The 21256-nt window shown below is 40.3% G+C and overlaps 1 protein-coding gene across 3 annotated transcripts; it reads left to right on the forward strand.

Moving 5' to 3' along the window:
• Nucleotides 1-1300: 1300 nt before the first annotated feature.
• LOC103425450 (protein PHYLLO, chloroplastic) lies at nt 1301-18615 on the forward strand. 3 transcript variants are annotated; one of them, XM_029095993.2, is made up of 28 exons: nt 1301-1586; nt 1666-1875; nt 1956-2158; nt 2247-2364; nt 2455-2571; nt 2738-2839; nt 2932-2991; nt 3100-3168; nt 3388-3492; nt 3571-3765; nt 3851-3949; nt 4330-4896; nt 5089-5313; nt 5573-5875; nt 5971-6038; nt 6222-6380; nt 6821-6946; nt 7058-7189; nt 7281-7398; nt 7481-7636; nt 15456-15698; nt 15824-15991; nt 16230-16373; nt 16504-16965; nt 17066-17365; nt 17451-17608; nt 17701-17808; nt 17910-18615. In XM_029095993.2, exons 1-28 carry the CDS (start codon nt 1437-1439, stop codon nt 18187-18189), a joined length of 5145 nt encoding a protein of 1714 aa, XP_028951826.2. In that variant the 5' UTR covers nt 1301-1436; the 3' UTR covers nt 18190-18615. The 3 variants fall into 3 exon arrangements, with proteins under 3 accessions (XP_028951826.2, XP_028951828.2, XP_028951830.2); XM_029095995.2 differs by having other exon boundaries at nt 3912-3949; nt 4485-4896; XM_029095997.2 differs by lacking the exons at nt 1301-1586; nt 1666-1875; nt 1956-2158; ... (1 more) ...; nt 2455-2571; nt 2738-2839 and having other exon boundaries at nt 2951-3008; nt 3363-3492.
• Nucleotides 18616-21256: the final 2641 nt, after the last annotated feature.

The following is a 21256-nucleotide window of genomic DNA, read 5'->3' on the forward strand; positions in this document are numbered from 1 at the left end:
GCTAGTTTCAATACCTGCATGCTTCAACACTCCAACTCAGTTAAAAATGATTCAAACCCCAACTTAGTTTCAAAGTTATGCTCTATCAACAGATTTAATTTAGTTGAATGCACTACGCAAATTTAGATTGCAGTTCAAATGATGAAAAGTTTTTGAGCCTGTAACAAAAAAAAAAAAAAAAAAAAAAACACCAATTCATAATATTTATACTTGTGCGACAACACGATGTCTCAGCAATTTGAGAAAACCTATATATTTTTGGCACTCTCCTCCTCTCCGCCACGAGCTGCACCGCGAACTAAATATTTCCTATAGTGACTCATCGAAAACGAGTCCACCATGAGAGTGAGCATGGCCTAAAAAGCATTTCCACGAACGTTGTGAATGGAAACTTCCTCCACGGATGTTCGGGCAACCACTCGGATCTCAAGCAATCAAACGAGTCGGGCAAAACGTGCATGTACGTACCCCGTCCCTTGGCAAGTATGACGCCGGAGGCATTGGCGGAGCTAGAATTCTGAATGAGGAGGGGCCTTTCACAAGTGTGTGTGTGTAAAAAGTTGAATTCATAACATGTTGACATATGCAATTTGTGTAATCCTCACAAAATTGAAAAAAAAATCTCTTGAATTCAATACTAGAAGAAAAAAAATGTAAAAACCCAGACAACCAAGTAAGAGGTAGGTTGTGGAAGGCTAAAGAAAATACAAAGAAGTAGAAAAAAGAAGGAAAAGGGGGAGATGTCTGCAAATAAAGAAGGTGGGTTGCTTTAGAAAATTATAGGGTGTATATTACTGTTAGGTGAGAGAATTGAACCAGAAGTGGGGTTGCTTTTTCCATTTAAAATTGCACATCTCTTTTAAAACTCCCCTGCCAAACTTATCGTTTCATTAGAAAGCAAAAAAGATTTAAAATCAAAACAGCTTAACGACGTCGTTTGCTTTATTTTATTCCATGAGGTTCACACTTTAGATGAAGTCAGGATGGGCCGAGGACTACCCTAGTCCCTTGGTGGCTCAGCCCCTGGCCGGAGGGGAATGCTTTGACGATGACGAACATGTTTTTGTCGGGCCGGAGAGCCGATACCTTGCGTGAAAACATCGGCATGCAGACACATATCATGCTCGTGACCAAAATGGCACACAAGGCAATGGCTCCCATGAAAGGAGATCCTACAAAATTCACCCACACAAAAATCCAACTGACCACCGACATTAAATTGGGCCCAGTAATAGGCCCAATTATCCAGCCCACATTCTCTTGAATGCAAATTTATAACGGTCACCAGAACAGAAACATCAACAGCAACAGCAGCAGAGACGACACTGTTTCCTTATCCTCTTCTTCCTCTCCACCTTCTTCTTCTTCTTTCTCTGTATCTCTCTCTCTCTCTCTGAAACTTCCCTCCCTTTTTCTTCTTCTCCTTCTCAAATTCGATGCTATTACTCACAAATCCTCTCTCTTTCCGATGTTGCAAGAGGTCTCTGTCTCTCCCGCGCACAATGCCGCCCTCACCGCCACCTCCTTTCCCGTTCTTCAACCCAAAATCCCGCCATTTTCGTCTCCCTCCAAACCCTAATTCCAAGGTCATCTTTCTCCCCATTCTCCTTTTCACTTGAATCATGTAACTTTTGTTTGATATTTCGTATTGCTTTTGTTTTTAAGGCCGTTGGAGGAGTAAGATTCGACGGCCCGGCGATCGAAGTTGGTCAAGTGTCGGAAGCCGAGGACGGAGACTTGGTGATCGAGACCGGCGTCACGCGGACGCTGCCTCCGGCTTTGACTCTTCAGCAAGGACTTGAAAAGATCAGAGAGGCCGTTGAGGAGTTGAAGCTCAATCCTCCTTCCACTTGTACCGGAATTCATAGGTTTCAGGTAATTAAAAATCTCGGGTTTCTGATTGGTTGCTCGTACACTGTGCTTTGAATTGTGGATTTTGAAGGCGAATTTGGCAGGTGGCCGTCCCCCCGAGTGCCAAAGCCTTGTACTGGTTTTGCAGTCAACCGGAGACGTCTGCGGTTTATCCTCTGTTTTTCATTGGCAAGGATGCCGAAAACCCGAGTTATAAGTCGCTGTATGCAAATGAAACTCGAGGAGTATTCGGAATTGGTGCCGCGGTTCACTTTGCACCTTCATCATCTTCTTCTTCGGTCAAAAGGTTAGTTCTTGTCTTTCTTTTGTATTGTCAATTGATCACCGTTGTATGATAATGTAGTATAATCTACTTATGCATAGTTTTCTTGTAGATATCTTTCAAATGAATCAACCTCTGTAATGGCTTATGGTTTGGTGGATATTAATTACGACCACGAGTCATCTTTCATAAAACATGAAGCAGGTTCTTACTACTGTTTTGTTCCTCAGGTAAATGTGCATGCTTGTTGGTTTGATTGTTCAATGCGTCGTTATGAGCATGATGATACTACTATTTAACTTACAAATATTGCCTTACAGATTGAGTTACATGAGTACGAGGGCGCTTCTGTTTTAGCAGCAACAATTGCTTGGAGTGACTCTTCCGTTTGTACATTTGAGGAAGCCATTCATTCATTCGAGTTATGTTTCGACCAGGTATCCTGTGGTTGTCGTCTCTCCTTTTTCCACTCTTGTGCTATTTAGTTCTTTCCCCAAATATGAAATAATCACGTTTCCTGATTTTATATGTAGTTGAAAGCAGCAGTCACAACTCACAACTTTAAGTTCTACTCATCATGTTGTTTACGCTATACCTTTTCAGGCTAGTTGTCACTGTTGGCCCGCGCCAAAGAGCTCCCACTCCATGAATATAAGACGTACTCTTGGAAAGCTCAAGTTTCATGAGGATGGAATTGTTCCTATGGTATGAACTATGAAGATCAAGATTTTTCATAATTTATTTCACCAACAGTTTGTTTCTCTTTTGTCTAGTTTCTGAATGACAAAATTTTGAAGGTATACATGAATTCTCTGTCATCAAGCGGAAAATATGTTGTGGCTAACATCACGACGCTGGTATCCCCCCTGTCCTGGTAAATATTCATTTTCTACTGTTATTTTATTAGTTTTTTCAGTTGAAACATTCTTAGGCTGATTGAGTTGATATCATTTACTGCTTTGCAGAAAGAGACTCCGTTTTCCTGCCAGTTTTGTATCAAGCTTTCACCTACCATTGCAGTTTCTAGCAACATGGTACGTCTCGGTAAAGCATATGGTTATATGAACTTTGTATGCTTATGAGCACTTGAAGTAGAAAACACTAATTGCTTGGAAGAAGACATGCCACGTACATTTTATTCTTAAATATATTCTTTTGTTGATTACATTACATTGAGTTTTTATTTTGATATTGTCGGAGGGAACAAACTTGGGTGAATATTGTTCAGGATTTGTGTCTTTTTCTACTATCAGTTGGATCATGCCAATAAAATGTGCTACTCAGTTGAAGATTGTGCTAACATCAATACTGTTTGGGCATCACTTATAATTGAAGAATGTTCTCGACTTGGTTTGACGGTGAGATTACCTATTTGTAAATCTTTCTACCTTTGTAGGTCGTATGTATTCCTGATTCATTCTTCATCTTTGTTCTAGTATTTTTGTGTAGCTCCAGGATCAAGATCATCCCCTCTTGCTGTTGCTGCATCCACTCATCCTCTTATTACATGCATCGTATGTTACGATGAGCGCTCACTTGCATTTCATGCCGTTGGTTATGCAAGAGGATCTCAGAAGCCAGCAGTAGTCATAACTTCATCTGGAACTGCAGTTTCAAACCTTCTTCCTGCTGTGAGTTTACTCGTCATTGTTCATAAATAGTAATCTATTTTCTCATTTATTGTAGTTTTCCAAGTGTCGTTCAACACATGTCCAGGTTGTTGAAGCTAGTCAAGATTTTGTACCACTCCTATTGCTCACAGCTGACCGTCCTGCAGAATTGCATGATGCTGGAGCAAACCAAGCTATCAATCAGGTATATAGAAAACTTAATTTGAGTTTTCCAGTAGTTTGTTTCATGGAAAATGCATGTTGTTTTACGGTATGGCTTTTTTTTCTAATAAAAATATGCACATATTTATATATTATTTGTGTGCGCTATACTGCTATACTGATAATACTCTTGGGAATTTAACGACTATGCATTTCCAAGAAGCTATCTGATTACATCTTGCAGTTATAAACTATCCAATGCATGAGTAGAGACTGATGGAAATGATGGATTTGAGTCTAATACTAACACTAAGAAAAAAACATGTAATGTTGAGTTGGTGCTAAAATGAAGTTGCATGAAAAGCTAGTTAACATTGCTTTAAGTTTACTCTTTAGTTTGACAATTTTGAATTTGCATTCCAGGTAAACCATTTTGGTTCTTTTGTGAGGTTTTTTTTCAGCCTTCCAGCAGCCACCGATCATATTTCAGCAAGGATGGTACTTACAACACTTGACTCTGCTGTACATTGGGCAACCTCATCACCGTGTGGCCCCGTTCATATTAACTGTCCTTTCAGGGAGCCACTGGAAAATAGCCCTAGCAAATGGATGACGAGTTGTTTGAAAGGATTAGACTTTTGGATGTCTAGCACCGAGCCGTTTACTAAGTATATTAAACTACAGAGTGCTCACACGTATGATGATGGTTGTGGGCAAATGTCAGAGATTCTAAATCTAATTAGAGGGACTAATAAAGGGATTCTACTAATTGGTGCAATCCATTCAGAAGATGAGATGTGGGCAGTTCTTCTTTTGGTTAAACACCTTCAATGGCCTGTTGTAGCTGACATCCTGTCAGGATTACGATTTAGAAAGCTGCTGACTTCTTTTCCTGAAATTGGAGATGATTTGTTGTTTGTTGATCATCTTGACCATGCTCTACTTTCAGATTCCATGAGTAGTTGGATAAATTTTGATCTGATTATTCAGGTATGCGTCCACGACCCACCTCTTTCACTCAGTTTACTCTTATTGCCTCAAGTGTTAAATTTGCCACTGCAAGAGTATATTCGTAACTCAGTAATATTCTTGAACCCTGCGGATTGTACTACAGATGCCAATTGCTTGAGGAGCTATATTCTCTTCTTTTTTATTTAATCCCTTTATTTTTTTTACAAACAGATTGGGAGTAGGATTACAAGCAAGCGTGTTGCTAAAATGCTAGAGGACTGCTTTCCCTGCTCATATATCTTGGTTGACAAGCATCCATTTCGTCATGATCCCTCTCATATTGTAACCCATAGAATCCAAAGTAGCATTGTTGAATTTTCTGATTGTTTATGCAAAGCTGGGCTTCCCTGTATGAGCAAAGAATGGAGCACTTATCTTCAAACGTTAAATGTGATGGTAATGAATCACAAGAATGAGGCTCTATTTTTTATTTAAAATAATTTGGCGTTTTTTGTGTTGCTTTCATCCTGATTTTGATATGTTCCAACCCTAGGACTAAACATTAAATTGCACCCAGGCATTTTTATTTTCCATCTGAAACTCTTTAGTAGCTCTCTCATGCATACATGTTCTGTCTGGATTCTGGAAGAAAACTGATAAAATTTGGCTGCATTGTTAATATCTTTCTTTTCTGTGCCCTTTTCCTATATTATAGGTTTCGAGGGAGTTGTCGTTCCAAATTTATGCCAGAGACTTCTTGACTGAACCTCAAGTTGCAAGCGTAATATCCAAAGCCCTTTCAGCTGAGTCTGCTCTTTTCATTGGGAACAGTATGGCGATACGTGATGCAGATATGTACGGATGTGGTTGGTCAGGTTGTAGTCATAATATTGCATCCATGATTTCAAAATTAGAACTACCCTGTCATATGATTCGGGTGGCTGGGAATAGGGGTGCCAGTGGTATTGATGGGTTACTCAGCACAGCTGTTGGCTTTGCTGTTGGATGCAATAAACGAGTAAGTTTTTTTTATATTGGTCTCATTTCTTGTAACTACCATTGTTTATTCTTGTGAACTGTACTTGAATGCCTTTTCCTTTGTGTTATGTTCAGGTGCTTTGCGTGATTGGGGATGTTTCTTTCCTCCACGATACAAATGGCTTGGCAATTGTGAACCAGAGGTAGGATGCTTATCTATTGGTTTTCCAGGCTTGTAAGTTCTGTTCTGGTCTATTGCTCCCTTCTCTTTTTCCCCATCGCATGCTTTTTTTGTATCGTCTGCATGTTTGGTTTTTCTTTCTGCTGTCTTATAATCCAGACAAAGAATTTGTTTCTCGGTTTAACAAATTTACTACGTGATGAAGGACATTGCGGAAACCAATGACGATACTAGTGATCAATAATCATGGTGGTGCAATATTCAGTCTCCTTCCTATAGCGGATAGAGTTGAGCCAAGCATACTAAATCAATACTTCTACACCTCTCACAATGTTTCAATCCACAACCTGTGTGCGGCCCATGGGTAAAAATCTTTATATATCTGAACTATAAACTTGGTTGACATGCGATATTCATGTGGTCATAAATTATTCTTTCTAGATTTCAGTGTGAGGTAATTGCTCGATTTGGAGGTGCTTAAAGTTGCCACTTGCAAAGTAATTCGATAGATAGTTAACATGAAAGAATAGGGTTTGAGGGTGTTGGAGTAATGATCACCCATTTAGGGCATCACCAAGCAATGAACGACCTTGAAACAACACACGGCCTATTGGGAATATGGGGTATATTAGTGTGAATATCCGAGATATATGGAATTTGAAATTGTCTCAAGAATGTGCTTGCATATATGATTTTGATAGTTGATCAACTGCACCAATGCTTACATTTTCCATCTTCATCGTTGAATTCCTTTCACCAAACTGTAAACCCATTGTTTTTAAGACTTCAAAACAATTATTTCAGTGTGATGCATCTACATGTGAAGACAAAGGTGGAGCTTGAAGATGCATTATTGACATCTCAAGATAATGAGGTAGATTGTGTCATTGAAGTTGAGAGCTGCATAGAAGCCAATGCCACCTTTCACAGGTTTGTGGTTACGCTACCTTGATGATAAGTTATTTTTATCAGCTTATTAACTGACTGCGGACATATTCTTTCCCTCTTTAGTACTTATAAAAAAAATATATCTTATCTCAGTACTTTAAGAAAGTTTGCGTGCCAAGCAGCAGATCATGCGTTGAGCCTCTCCTCAAGGATTTCTGTTCAAGACTCACCAGCAGATGGCACTTTGCTTTATAGAGTCCATAGAATGGAGTATTCAGTATTTAGGTGAATTCTTTGCTGATGGAATAAATTTTTAATATTCTTTAATTATGCTTGGAAAGAAGGATTTGATATATTTTTATTCTGTTTTGGACAGTATACCACTCTGTGCTCCTCCTACTATGGTTTCTGTTGATGAAAATGAAACCAGCTTCTACAGAGAAGGGTTCATTTTAACTTTGTATCTTGAGGATGGAAGCATTGGGTTTGGCGAGGTTAGTTTTGGTACAAATTTTCAACTAATCCACTTGTGTTTCTATAATCCTTATTTTACCATTGATGACTTTAATTAAACAGGTTTCACCTCTCGATATCCACAGAGAAAACCTGCTCGATGTAGAAGAGCAACTGAGGTTACTAGTTCATATGATGGAAGGAGCTAAGATTAGTTGCTTCCTTCCTCTGCTAAAGGGCTCTTTTTCTTCTTGGATATGGACCAACCTGGGAATACTGGTAAATCCTTTTTTTTAATGTACTTATTAGAAAGGGAAATAACTCCGCCGTGTAAGTTTATCTTACATTGCCGGTCCCAAGCCCGGATAAAGGAGGAGGGGGAGGGCGTCAGGTAGTCGACAGCCGGCACTCCATGATTACGTCGAATCCTTATGAAAATGAATCCAGAACGAAATCGCGCTAAAGCTAGGGCGTCACCCGTAAGTGGCGCGCTGTGTGGCCCGAGCACAGTGATAAGTGAGCAAGGGTCGCTGTATCTCCATCGGCACCCGGATGCAGTGTTAAATGAGCAAGGGGGCTATAGAAACTTCTTTTCGAACGACTCCACTCAAAGTTGTTTGGGAGCATATGCTCCTATCAACTTTACACGGGACACACAAAAGAAGTACTTTGATCCTATTAGACGGGGAAGGGTGAAGAAGCTAGGACAGAAGGGTAGAGTTCAAGAGAGCAAAATGCGTTTAGGAACGTGGAATATAGGAACCTTGACGGGAAAATCTATGGAAGTAGTAGAAGTTATGGTGAGGAGAAGGATAAATATTATGTGCCTACAAGAAACTAAGTGGGTTGGTCGTAAGGCAAAGGATCTAGAAAACTCAGGGTTTAAACTATGGTATTCGGGCACAAATAGAACGAGAAACGGTGTTGGCATCATCGTGGACAAGACCTTGACACAAGATGTTGTAGATGTCAAGAGGGTAGGAAATAGAATCATGGCAATCAAGATTGTAATAGGACAAGAACTTATCAATGTGATTAGTGCGTACGCACCTCAAGTAGGGTTGGATACGAGTTCGAAGGAGAAATTTTGGGAAGACCTTGGAGACTTGGTGCAAGGAATTGCTCAGACAGAGAAGTTATTTATAGGAGGAGATTTAAATGGACACGTGGGCAGGGAGACAGGCAACTATGGAGGTTTTCATGGTGGCCATGGTTTTGGGGAGAGAAACGAGGATGGGGAAGCTATCTTGGATTTTGCAATGGCATATGATCTCTTCTTAGCCAACACCTTCTTTAAGAAGAGAGAAGAACATGTGATCACCTACAAGAGTGGGTCGTCAAAAACACAAATAGATTTTCTTCTAATGAGGAAAGGGGATCGTATAACTTGTAAGGATTGCAAAGTTATACCAGGAGAGAGCGTGGCTAATCAACATCGCTTGTTGGTGATGGATGTACATATCAAAAGAGTGAGAAAAAAAAACAAGACTTGGAAGTGCCCAAGGACTAGATGGTGGAATCTAAAAGAAGAAAACCAAGTCATTTTCAAAGAGAAAGTAATCACCCAATGTGTGTGGGATAGAGAGGGGGAAGCTAACCAAATGTGGGATTCCATGGCTAGTTGTATCCGAAAAGTAGCAAAAGAGGTATTAGGAGAGTCCAAGGGCTTTGCCCCACACCAAAAGGAATCTTAGTGGTGGAATGAGGAGGTACAAACAAAGGTGAAGGCTAAGAAGGAATGTTGTAAAGCCTTATACAAGGATAAGACCGATGAAAATGGTGAAAGGTATAGAAAAGCGAAGCAAGAGGCGAAGAAAGTTGTGAGAGAAGCTAAGTTAGCGGCTTATGACGATATGTATAAGCGACTAGATACCAAAGAAGGAGAGTTGGATATCTATAAACTAGCTAGAGCAAGGGAAAAGAAGACAAGGGACCTAAATCAAGTGAGGTGCATCAAGGATGAGGATGGAAAGGTTCTTGCTACAGAGAACGCGGTTAAAGACAGATGGAAAGGTTATTTTCATAATCTTTTCAATGAAGGACATGAAAGGAGTGCTTCTTTAGGGGAGTTGAGTAACTCAGAAGAGTGTAGAAACTACTCTTTTTATCGTAGAATCCGGAAGGAAGAAGTGGTTGTAGCTTTGAAGAAGATGAAGCATAGAAAAGCAGTAGGCCCAGACGATATACCAATCGAAGTGTGGAAAGTTTTGGGAGAGACAGGTATAACATGGCTCACTGACCTTTTCAATAGGATTTTGAAAACGAAGAAGATGCCAAATGAGTGGCGAACGAGCACTTTAGTGCCTATCTACAAGAATAAGGGCGATGTACAAAATTGCATGAACTATAGGGGTATTAAGTTAATGAGTCATACAATGAAGCTCTGGGAGAGAGTCATTGAGCATAGATTGAGGCAAGAGACACGGGTTTCGGACAACCAATTCGGGTTCATGCCAGGGCGCTCAACCATGGAGGCAATCTATCTCTTACGAAGATTGATGGAAAGATATAGAGATGGGAAAAATGATTTACACATGGTCTTTATAGATTTGGAAAAAGCGTATGATAGGGTCCCAAAAGACATTCTTTGGAAGATTTTAGAGAAGAAAGGAGTACGAGTAGCATATATCCAAGCTATACAGGATATGTATGAAGGAGCAAAGACTGCCGTAAGAACTCATGAAGGACAAACCAAAAGCTTTCCCATAACTGTAGGATTACATCAAGGCTCATCCTTAAGTCCTTATCTTTTTGCGTTGGTAATGGATTAGTTAACAGGACATATTCAAGATGATATTCCTTGGTGTATGCTTTTCGCAGACAATATAGTGTTGATAGATGAAACTCAGGAAGGGGTAAATGCAAAGCTTAACCTTTGGAGAGAAGTGTTGGAATCTAAAGGTCTTCGCCTAAGCCGATCAAAGACAGAATATATGGAGTGCAAGTTCAGTGCAAATGGAGGCCAAAACGAGTTAGGGGTGAGGATCGGAGATCAAGAAATACCAAAGAGCGATCGTTTTCGTTACCTAGGATCTATCTTGCAAAAGAATGGAGAATTAGATGGAGATCTCAACCATAGAATACAAGCTGGATGGATGAAGTGGAAGAGTGCATCCGGCGTGTTGTGTGACCGCCGTATGCCACTGAAGCTCAAGGGAAAATTTTATAGGACGGCGATAAGGCCGGCGATGCTGTATGGCACAGAATGTTGGGCGGTGAAGCATCAACACGTACACAAAATGGGTGTAGCGGAGATGAGGATGCTTCGTTGGATGTGTGGGCACACGAGAAAGGATAAGATTAGGAATGAGGATATCCGGGGTAAAGTAGGAGTAGTCGAAATTGAAGGAAAGATGAGAGAAAATCGGTTACGGTGGTTTGGACATGTGCAAAGAAGGCCTACTGACGCTCCGATTAGAAGATGCGACTATGGGACAAAGGTTCAGGGCCGAAGGGGTAGAGGAAGACCTAGGAAAACTTTGGAAGAGACCCTAAGAAAAGACTTAGAGTACTTGGATCTAACAGAGGACATGACACATGACAGAACACAATGGCGTTCTAAGATTCATATAGCCGATCCCACTCAGTGACTTAGATTTTCCAAGTCTCCAACCGAGAAGTTTTCCTCACTCGGGAAATTAAGGGAACACTACCTCAACCTACATGCCCCACTCACAAAGCTTCAACATACAAGCTTCAACAAAAGAAAATTCAAAGAACTTAGCGAAGAAAGCTTTGGTGTATTTAACACAATACGTTGAAATGAAGGAAAGCTTATTTATTGATATCCTCGATAAGTTACAAATATGTACATATACTTGAGTCAAAATAAACAAACAAGAGGGAGCCTTCACAAAGGTTGCTTAGGAGAAGTCTCAGCAGTCGGTAGAGCCCCAGAAAGAGAAGGCACCGGAGGGGGATCATTCGGAGCCTCAGTACTGGACAGAACCCTAGAAGGAGGAGGCATCAGAGGTTGATCATTTGGAGCTTCATTACGCGATACAGCCCCAGAAAACGAAGGCAATAAATGCCTTTGGAACAAACCCACAAATCTCTGATGATCAAGTAAAACCTGACCATCAGATTCCTTCATCTGGTCAAGCTTCCTCTTCATGTTTGTAGCATAGTCATGTGCGAGCCGGTGCAACTGTTTATTCTCATGCTTGAGCCCTCTAATCTCCTGTTTGAGACTTATCACTTCAGCCGCCAATGATTCAACTTGGCGGGTTCGAGCAAATAGGCGTTGGGCCATATTAGACACAGAACCTGCACACTGAACACTGAGAGCCAGAGAATCCTTAACAGCCTACTCATCAGACCGTTTGGAAAGTAGTCTGTTATCTTTGGGAGTGAGAAGGTTTTTGGCCACTACCGCAGCGGTCATATCATTCTTCATCACGGAATCCCCAACGGTAAGAGGACCAGTAGGGGAGACGAAGGATGGGCGCCATATGTTGTCTGGAGAAGGCGGGGCTGCCTCTTCAACAAGGTTCAAGTCAAAACGACGGTCGGATGGGCCAGACATTTTCAAAGGTGTTGAAGAGAGAAGAGGTCGGACAAATCAAGATCTTAGAAGTGCAAGAATGAAGCTTCTACTGGTGGATATTCAAGTGTGCTTTGGAACTTAATGTCAGCCCCTATAAAAATCTGCACTCGACGAAGCTTCAAAAATCGAAGAGGCGCCTGCTCAGAAATCGAAGAGGCGTTTGCTTTCTCAAAAGCTGGGCTGCTCAGAGACCACGAGGGTCGATCTCAGAAATCGAAGAGGCGTTTGCTTTCTCAAAAGCTGGGCTGCTCAGAGACCACGAGGGTCGATCTCAGAAATCGAAGAGGCGTTTGCTTTCTCAAAAGCTGGGCTGCTCAAAGACCACGAAGGCCGATCTCAGAAATCGAAGAGGCTTGCTTTCTCAAAAGCTGGGCTGCTCAGAGACCACGAGGGCCGATCTCAGAAATCGAAGAGGCACCTACTTGTCCAGCCTTGTCAGCACCTGTCACACGCACACTCAACTTTGCGGAAATTATGGGCATTCTGTCGAAGATTTCTGGCGAAGTAGAAAGCACATGAATCATACTGTTCAATCACCCACTTCCCACACGCAACAGTAGCTTATGGGTACCACAGATAACTTTGCCAAAGTTCTCTGACAAAGTTGAGACACGTGAAGCTTGCAGCTCCCACTACATCGCTCTGACCAAGAAGGGTAAAAGAATAGCAAAGAAACAACACTAACAAAGTTTAGACACATAAATTTTGAAGGTCTAGCTACCATATTATTACCCACAAGGGTAAAGGGACAGTACCACTGCTAGATAATTGGAAAGTCCCGGTGTGTCAACCTCTGTGCTTCGTGGCAAGGTAGACTAGCAAACATGCCCAACCTTTACTCACATTCGAGAAAACACTCCCAACAAGATTGCTTGCTCCAAAATCGAAGAGGCACCGCCCTCCGAATCTTGAGAGCCAGACTCCCAACATGATTACTTTCTCAAAAATCGAAGAGAGGGTAAAGGAACAGTACCACTGCTGGATAATTGGAAAGTCCCTGTGTGTCAACCTCTGTGCTTCGTGGCAAGGTAGACTAGCAAACATGCCCAACCTTTACTCACATTCGAGAAAACACTCCCAACAAGATTGCTTGCTCCAAAATCGAAGAGGCACCGCCCTCCGAATCTCAAGAGCCAGACTCCCAACATGATTACTTTCTCAAAAATCGAAGAGAGGGTAAAGGAACAGTACCACTGCTGGATAATTAGAAAGTCCCTGTGTGTCAACCTCTGTGCTTCGTGGTAAGGTAGACCAGTAGGATTGCTTTCTCAAAAATCGAAGAGGCATCGTTCTTCGAATCTCGAGAGCCAGATCCCCGACAGGATTGCTTGTTCGAAAACCGAAGAGGCACCACTTTCCCAACTTCAAGAGTTGGATCTCCTTGGATAAAGCTTGTCTGTAATCTTCACACGCAACATCAGCTTTCCAGATACCACAGACCACTTTTTCAAAGTGCTTTGACAGAGTTAAAACATGTGAAGCTGGCAGCTCCCACTACCGTGCTATGACTAAGCAGGGTAAAGGAATAGCATTATTACTTGATGTTAGGGAGACTCCTATATATGTCGACCTCCATCCCCAACGGACAGGCAGACCTGTAAAAATGCTCAACCCTTCATCTTATCTGAGAGGGCACTCACAACGAAGCCTTTCGAAATATTCAGCTTTCTTTCCCCCCGATAATACCTCTGTAAACAAGCTATACTAGAGCAAGAATATCTCATATCATCATGGTTAAAAGCAAGAGTATCCCATATCATGTTTTTTCCCTGTCTTTTCCTTTGGCCTTGTTCTTACCTGCAAGACAAGGAGAAAGAGAGCAATCAGTCAGCACTTGGAATCAAGCTTCCAGCCAGGAACTGACTGCCTGGAACCCCTTACCTGATTACTTACCTGGCATTGCTCTCGAGTACTCATCTTCAACATCTTATGTTTCCAGGGAAGATACCACATCTGCCTGAGGAATAGATAAGGCAAGTGAGAAGGATACAAGGAAGCATGTGGAGACAAGCGTAACAGCACACGTGCCGATACATCCAGTACTCTGTCAAAAGCAAAAGTATCCCATATCAGCAGGGTCGAACGTACTCTAGATTTGATGGACTTGTTTTGACCCTTAAATTCTTCAGTCGGCCTTATACTCTGGAGGAAACCAGAAAACCCTCCAGCCCAGTTCAAGAATAAGCCTGTGGAAAGTTACTTCTTCAAAAGCAAAAGTATCCCATATCATCTCTTCTCATTTTTCTTCTCTTTATCCTTCATGCTGCCTGCAAGATAGGGAGAATGTGAACAATCAGTCGGAGCTCTGATTGCTTACCTTGTCTGTCACCTCTTTCAGCAGATCCCCTAGCTCGGCGACTTGGGGGACTCCTACTAAATGGTTTGTATCGCGCTTGACCAAGCCTGAAACTACAAGTAAGCTTCAAGTGAAATTGATACATTACCTTGTGCATCTCCACCAGTTACAGATACCACCCATGGATGGAGGAAGAGTACTTCCAGAGAAGATGCCACATCTACCTATGAGACAGATAAGGTAAGTCAAGACGATACCACACTCCGGTACTTAGAAGTTTCGTGGTTACGAGATCATTCTCCCACAATATTTCCTAATGTCATTTGTACTAAATCATTCACTTGTACTCACTAAAGGAGAGCTTGAACCTATGTACTTGTGTAAACCTTTCACAATTAATGAGAACTCCTCTATTCCGTGGACGTAGCCAATCTGGGTGAACCACGTACATCTTGTGTTTGCTTTCCTATTTCTATCCATTTATATACTTATCCACACTAATGACCGGAGCAATCTAGCGAAGATCACAAAAAGTGACCGTTTTCGCTACCTAGGATCTATCTTGCAAGAGAACGGAGAATTAGATGGAGATCTCAACCATAGAATACAAGCTGGATGGATGAAGTGTAAGAGTGCATCCGGCGTGTTGTGTGACCGTCGTAGGCCACTGAAGTTCAAGGGAAAATTTTATAGGACGGCAATAAGGCCAGCGATGTTGTATGGCACAGAATGTTGGGCGGTGAAGCATCAACACGTACACAAATTGGGTGTAGCGGAGATGAGGATGCTTCGTGGGATGTATGGGCACACGAGAAAGGATAAGATTGGGAATGAGGATATCCGAGGTAAAGTAGGAGTAGCCAAAATTGAAGGAAATATGAGAGAAAATCGGTTCCGGTGGTTTGGACATGTGCAAAGAAGGCCTACTGACGCTCCGGTTCGAAAATGTGACTACGGGACAGAGGTTCAGGGCCGAAGGGGTAGAGGAAGACCTAGGAAAAGTTTGGAAGAGACCCTAAGAAAAGACTTGAGTACTTGGATCTAACGGAGGACATGACACAAAACCGAGCGCAATGGCGTTCTAGGATTCATATAGCCGACCCCACTTAGTGGGAAAAGGCTTTGTTGTTGTTGTTGTTGTTGTACTTATTAGAAAGGGAAATCCTTTTTTTTAATGTACTTATCAGAAAGGGAAAAAGATTGAGCTATGTTATAAATATATCTTCATAGAACATATGCTTTTGACTGTGATACAGCCATGCACGCTCTTGCCTAGTGTTAGATGTGGTTTGGAAATGGCAATTCTCAATGCATTAGCGACAAGGCAAGGTTCCAACTTATTAGGCCTACTCCATCCCTTGAAAGCTGAAGGAGGTATATCTGAAAGGCCGATGACAGTTCAGATTTGTGCCCTAGTTGATTCCAATGGAACGCCCACACAAGTAGCTGATGTTGTAGCAGCACTTGTTGAAGAAGGATTTACTGCAGTAAAGCTGAAGGTACTTCTCTCTTCTCTCTGAACGTATATTGAAATTTTACAAAGATTATGGTCAAATTGAATTTTTTTATTATGCAAAAAAAAGTAAAGGCTTTGGTTTGTGGCTTTCCAATGATTTTGCAACAGGTAGCACGTCAGGGGAGTCCCTTGCACGATGCTGCAGTTATACAGGCAGTAAGAAAGAAAGTTGGGTACCAGATTGAAGTTCGTGCAGATGCCAATCGGAACTGGACATATAAAGAAGCTATCCAATTTGGTTCCTTGGTAAAGGATTGTGATCTGCAGTATATTGAGGTATACTCTAAAAATTTTGTTAACTTATCGTTTTTACTCTACTCTACAACTGCGTCCCAAGGGATGGAATCTATTTCTGATCAAATTTTATGTGGTTGCCGTACTTTTAATTTTGATCATTTAACATTGTGCGGCTTGTGCCTCATCTTCCATTGTTAAGTATGAATTTAGGATTAATGATGCTTGTGACTATATTTTTAATGTCTTCGTTGACCTTATGACTATTTATTTATTTCAGGAACCTGTTCAAAACGAAGGTGATATTGTCAAATTCTGTGAAGAAAGCGGGTTACCCGTGGCACTGGATGAAACTATTGACAGTATTAGAGAACATCCACTTGACAAGCTAATGAAGTACACCCATCCAGGAATAGTAGCTATTGTAAGTGGCAGTTTATGCATTGCTCATTAGTATCTTTTGCATTTTGATGTCTTTGTTACTGAAATTTATGACCCTTGGTAAAATTTCAAGGGCGTATCCTGATTTAGGTTGTTCATATTGGTTTTTTCAGGTTATTAAACCTAGTGTTGTTGGTGGCTTTGAAAATGCGGCAATAATTGCCCAATGGGCTCAGCAGCACCAGAAAATGGCTGTTGTTAGTGCTGCATTTGAAAGTGGCCTAGGTTTGTCAGCATATATTCAGTTTTGCTGTTATCTCAACCTGAAAAATTCAGAAATCTGTGAAATGATGAATTATGAATTGGCCCCATCAATAGCCCATGGTTTAGGAACATACCGCTGGCTAAAAGAAGATGTAACAACCACTCCTCTCAAGATAGGTTGTAATCCAGTCAGTGGCTTCATAGAAGCATCTGTTGCTGATGCTGATCAAGTTCTTCAAAAATTTCAAATAAATGGCAATGTAGTTCATAGAAATTTTACTGGAGAGCAAGTCCGCGTATTCCAGCTTACTGTAGATTCAAGGGCTTTCTCTTATTCCATCATAGTCCACGAGATTGGAGAAAGATACAATGTTAGTAAAAAATTCATATCCTTGACACTCTCCGTCTCAGCTTACATGTATTACATCTCCTATACTGCATGCTCACTATACCAAAATCATGCTCATGCAGGAAAATGTTTTTGTATTTCTTCATGGGTTTCTTGGAACTGGTGAAGATTGGATTGCTATGATGAAGGCGATTTCAGGATGTGCAAGATGCATTTCGATTGACCTTCCTGGTCATGGTGGAACAAAGATACAGAACCATGGCGATAACGATGCTGTACAGGATTCAGGTTTGTCAATTGAGGTTGTTGCCGATCTTTTATGTGAAGTGATTAAACATATTACGCCTGGAAAGGTTACTATTGTGGGTTACTCTATGGGAGCAAGGATTGCACCGTACATGGCATTGAGGTGTACCGACAAAGTATGTCTACAGTTTTGAAGATTTTCATTTCAAATTTAGCTTTAGTTTAAGTGTTGTTAACAATAGTGGGAATTTTGTTATGAAGGTCAATGGAGCTGTTGTAATATCTGGAAGCCCTGGGTTAAAAGATGAAGTGGCAAGAAAAATTCGTAGAGCTAAAGATGACTCTAGAGCTCGCATCCTTATTGATCACGGCTTAGAGCTCTTCATAGACACCTGGTATTCCGGAGAGCTGTGGAACAGGTGCTTTTAAGTTTTTCAGCCTTAACGGTGTTTGGATTATTAGATTTGCCATTACTTACACGCATCAGTAACCTTATGTGTAACTTGAACAGCTTAAGAGTCCATCCCCGATTTCGTCAGATAGTTTCCAGCCGCCTGCATCATGAAGATGTGCATAGTCTTGCGAAAGTGCTTTCCGGTTTAAGTATTGGGAGGCAGCCGTAAGCTTCCCTGACCATATTACTGATTATTTGATTCCCACACTACAATACTTATACTAGGTACGTTTTGAAATCTGAATTATACTTTGTTTGCATGTCAGGCCATTGTGGGAAGACTTGAAGCACTGCAAAACACCCCTTTTGCTAATTGTTGGAGAGGAGGATAAAAAGTTCAAGGCGATAGCTGAGGATATGTCCTGTGAAATTGCTGGTGGCACGGCGAGTGGAGACAGCCCTCGTCATGACATCTATGAGATAGTTGAGATTCCAGATTGCGGACATGCTGCTCATCTGGAGAACCCTCTCCCTGTAATCAGCACGTTGAGACGATTTTTGGGGAGAGTGAACTCGAGTTTGATTCAAAACCAGAAGGCAATTTAGAGATGTTTCTTTCTTCGCTCTTTTACGCATTTGCTTTGTGATGGATACATTGGGGATGTCCATACAGAAGCATAGCAACGAATATTGCCAACTTGCTGTCTGTCTAAGCAACTGCATTTTCCATCGCTACATGATGTTGTCGCCAACGCACTTCATTTTACCTTCACGGCTAGTCAAACATCGGCCTGTTTCCGGTGACTGAACGATTTCTGGTGCTGGCTCAGAGCCACCCAAAAACTCTGCATGTGTATTTGATGTCGAGGCAAATTACTGTGCCTGAAGAGCGTTCGGTTTTGTTGCACCGAGAGTCAGAAGAACATCGTTTTTTAACCAAACTGCTGGATTCACTCAAGAACTCTTTTTCTAAGATTGTAATCCTCTTGTAATCCTCATTGTGTTGAATTATCAATATACCGTTGCATTTAAGGAGGGGGTTTTAATAGAAAATTCGTCACACAACATATCTTCATTAAACAGAAAACTACTCTTAGGCCACTTACTACAGTTTAATAACATTTATCTTTACTTGAAAATAAGATGTTTTAGGTTCGAATCTCATGATGGTGAGTACGATACTATTTGATTCTCACTCCTTAGTAAAAATATATTGAATAAAAAAATATTATAAAACAATAATCCAACGTAGTACAACTTTCTTGTTTTTTGCTTTTTTTTTTATGTCTTTAACAATAAAGAAAATTGTTTACTTATAGGTTGATATGAATTGGTTTTCAATAGCTCAGCTAAGCATGCTTAGCTGCTAATCTTCAGATTAGTTTTAAGCTAGTACACAATCTAGTCCATTTTTTCAAAGTTATCAAGATTTTAGCATTTTCTTCTCTCCGAGTTCTCTCAGATCCTTTATTATATTTTCATACAAATAATAGCAAAGAAGATAGTACACAATTTTTCAGAGATGATCGAAAAAACTATTTTAGATTAAAGAAATATTATTTATTATTTATTGCTGCTCACAATACTTGATTGATTTGCATAGAGGAGATCAAAGTTAATGGCATGGATGACCCTTACATACGCATCGGTGTTTAAAACATTTGAGACATTCCCTAGTACAAAATACTGTTCCGCAGTTGCGAACAGTAGAACAAGCCCTACGACTAATTTGAGGTGGTTCGGCAATTTCAGGCACCGGCGTCGGCGCATCCACAAGCTCTGAACATGTGCATTTGTTTTCAATGCAAAAAACTGGACCAGTAGTGCATTCGGTTTGATTGCATTCACTGTCGGTAGAACATTGTTCTTGGGCTACTGCTCCTGCCAAATTTGGCAATGCTACACTGCAAACAATGAATTATCAGTACTACTACTAGCTAGTGTATTACAAACACTAATTAATATTGAAACACATAAATAGTGAGAAAACTCACAAGTTGCAATGACCAAAAAGAGGACCCAAGTAGCTATGTTAGATGCAGCCTTCTCCATATTTTTATGATTTCTGTGACACCCACGGAGAATTTGAAGGTTAATTTGCTTTATACTAAGTGAGCCCTATGGGGTTGTATTTATAGATAGAGGTTAGAGCTAAAAATGGTAGGTTAATTAATTACTTTCCAAAACATTAGGGTGCTTTTTGGATACATATCTTTAAAGTACGTATATTTAGTGACTGTTAGGAAGCCACCATGCACATCTACATCCTAATTACCCAATAATCTTATGCCACATCATAAATTTGTTATAATTTAAATGGATTCTTAACAACAGATATCAACATGCCACTTGACGAAAGGAACAAGGATTGTTTGTTACACAACTTATCCATTTAACCGGCTAGCCTTGTGAACGATTTCCTTTGGTTGCTATCATCCGCTCTTTATTACTATCACATAGAAATATATAGAGAATTTAAGGGTCTGACTTTGTACATATGTCCATTATAGTAGATATCTTTCCTTTAACATTGTCCATTTTTTTTTTTGGCATGGAGAAAAATATTAATTAAAATGTTCATTAAAAATGTAGGATAGTTCGGTGGAATCTAGTAAGCTATTTGCGAGGTATATGCAATGCTTGTCAAACCACTTGTTACGTTTTGAATCGCGTGGAAACGTATTGCAGTCATTGGTGATAGAACATCTTATCCAATTGCCTGGCTTCTGCTCCTGGTAACCTTGAGAATAATATTACACCTGCGTCTGCGATATAAATAAAAAAAAAAAATCTCTATTTAATTAAAGACCTTTATTTCTGTAATATACAACTAGTGTACTAGTACAACTTGTTGGAATTAATAAGGATCGAAAACAATCAAACCCTAAAACAAGATGTGAACATTAATACACCAAAAGACATATTCTGCATTAGTAAATATGCATGCTTTCAATAGTTAGTTAGATTTACTCACTTAGAAGAAGACATCGAAACCATACATTCACTTCTCTTCTCTTGGTTACAAAATAGATCCAAGAACACTCAATGGGACAAGTTCTTTCGTGTAGGATCACACACATTCCCAAGAATTACGAAGAAGATGATAATCCGGCCGGTTGATCATAGTCGGGTTAGATAATTGTATGTCGACTTTTGGATGGATGTCATGTGATGATCAATTTCAAGGTAGTATTGAGTGATCTCTCTGGGCTACATTTCTAGTAGTTCTTACAATGTAATTTGGGTAATTTGGTTCCTAAACTCTATATAGTGTAATTTGGGAATGATGATCCTTAATTTTCTTGTTTCGTATCATTGCTAAGGAAATCTTAGAATAAATCTATTATTTTGAAAATCTATACATAATGAGCGATTCCTTAGTATAAAAAGTTAATTTTATCTATTTTTATTTTCTTATAGAACAATATTTTACAATGATATTTATATAAGGAGTGGGAAAGGAAGGAGAATGTATCGAACTCGCTATCTATGGGATTCGAACATAAAACATCTCATTTTCAAGTGAAAATGAATACTGAATAACTATAACAATGACTTGATAAAATTTTGGCGAAGCAAATATCATGCAAGAGCTAAAACGTGATGATTTTATTTTATTTTTACTTTTTTGCTACAAGTAATTGTGATGATTGCCAACCAACTTATGCAACCT

This window comes from Malus domestica, chromosome 16 (assembly GCF_042453785.1).
Source record: "Malus domestica chromosome 16, GDT2T_hap1".
Lineage (NCBI taxonomy): Eukaryota > Viridiplantae > Streptophyta > Magnoliopsida > Rosales > Rosaceae > Malus > Malus domestica.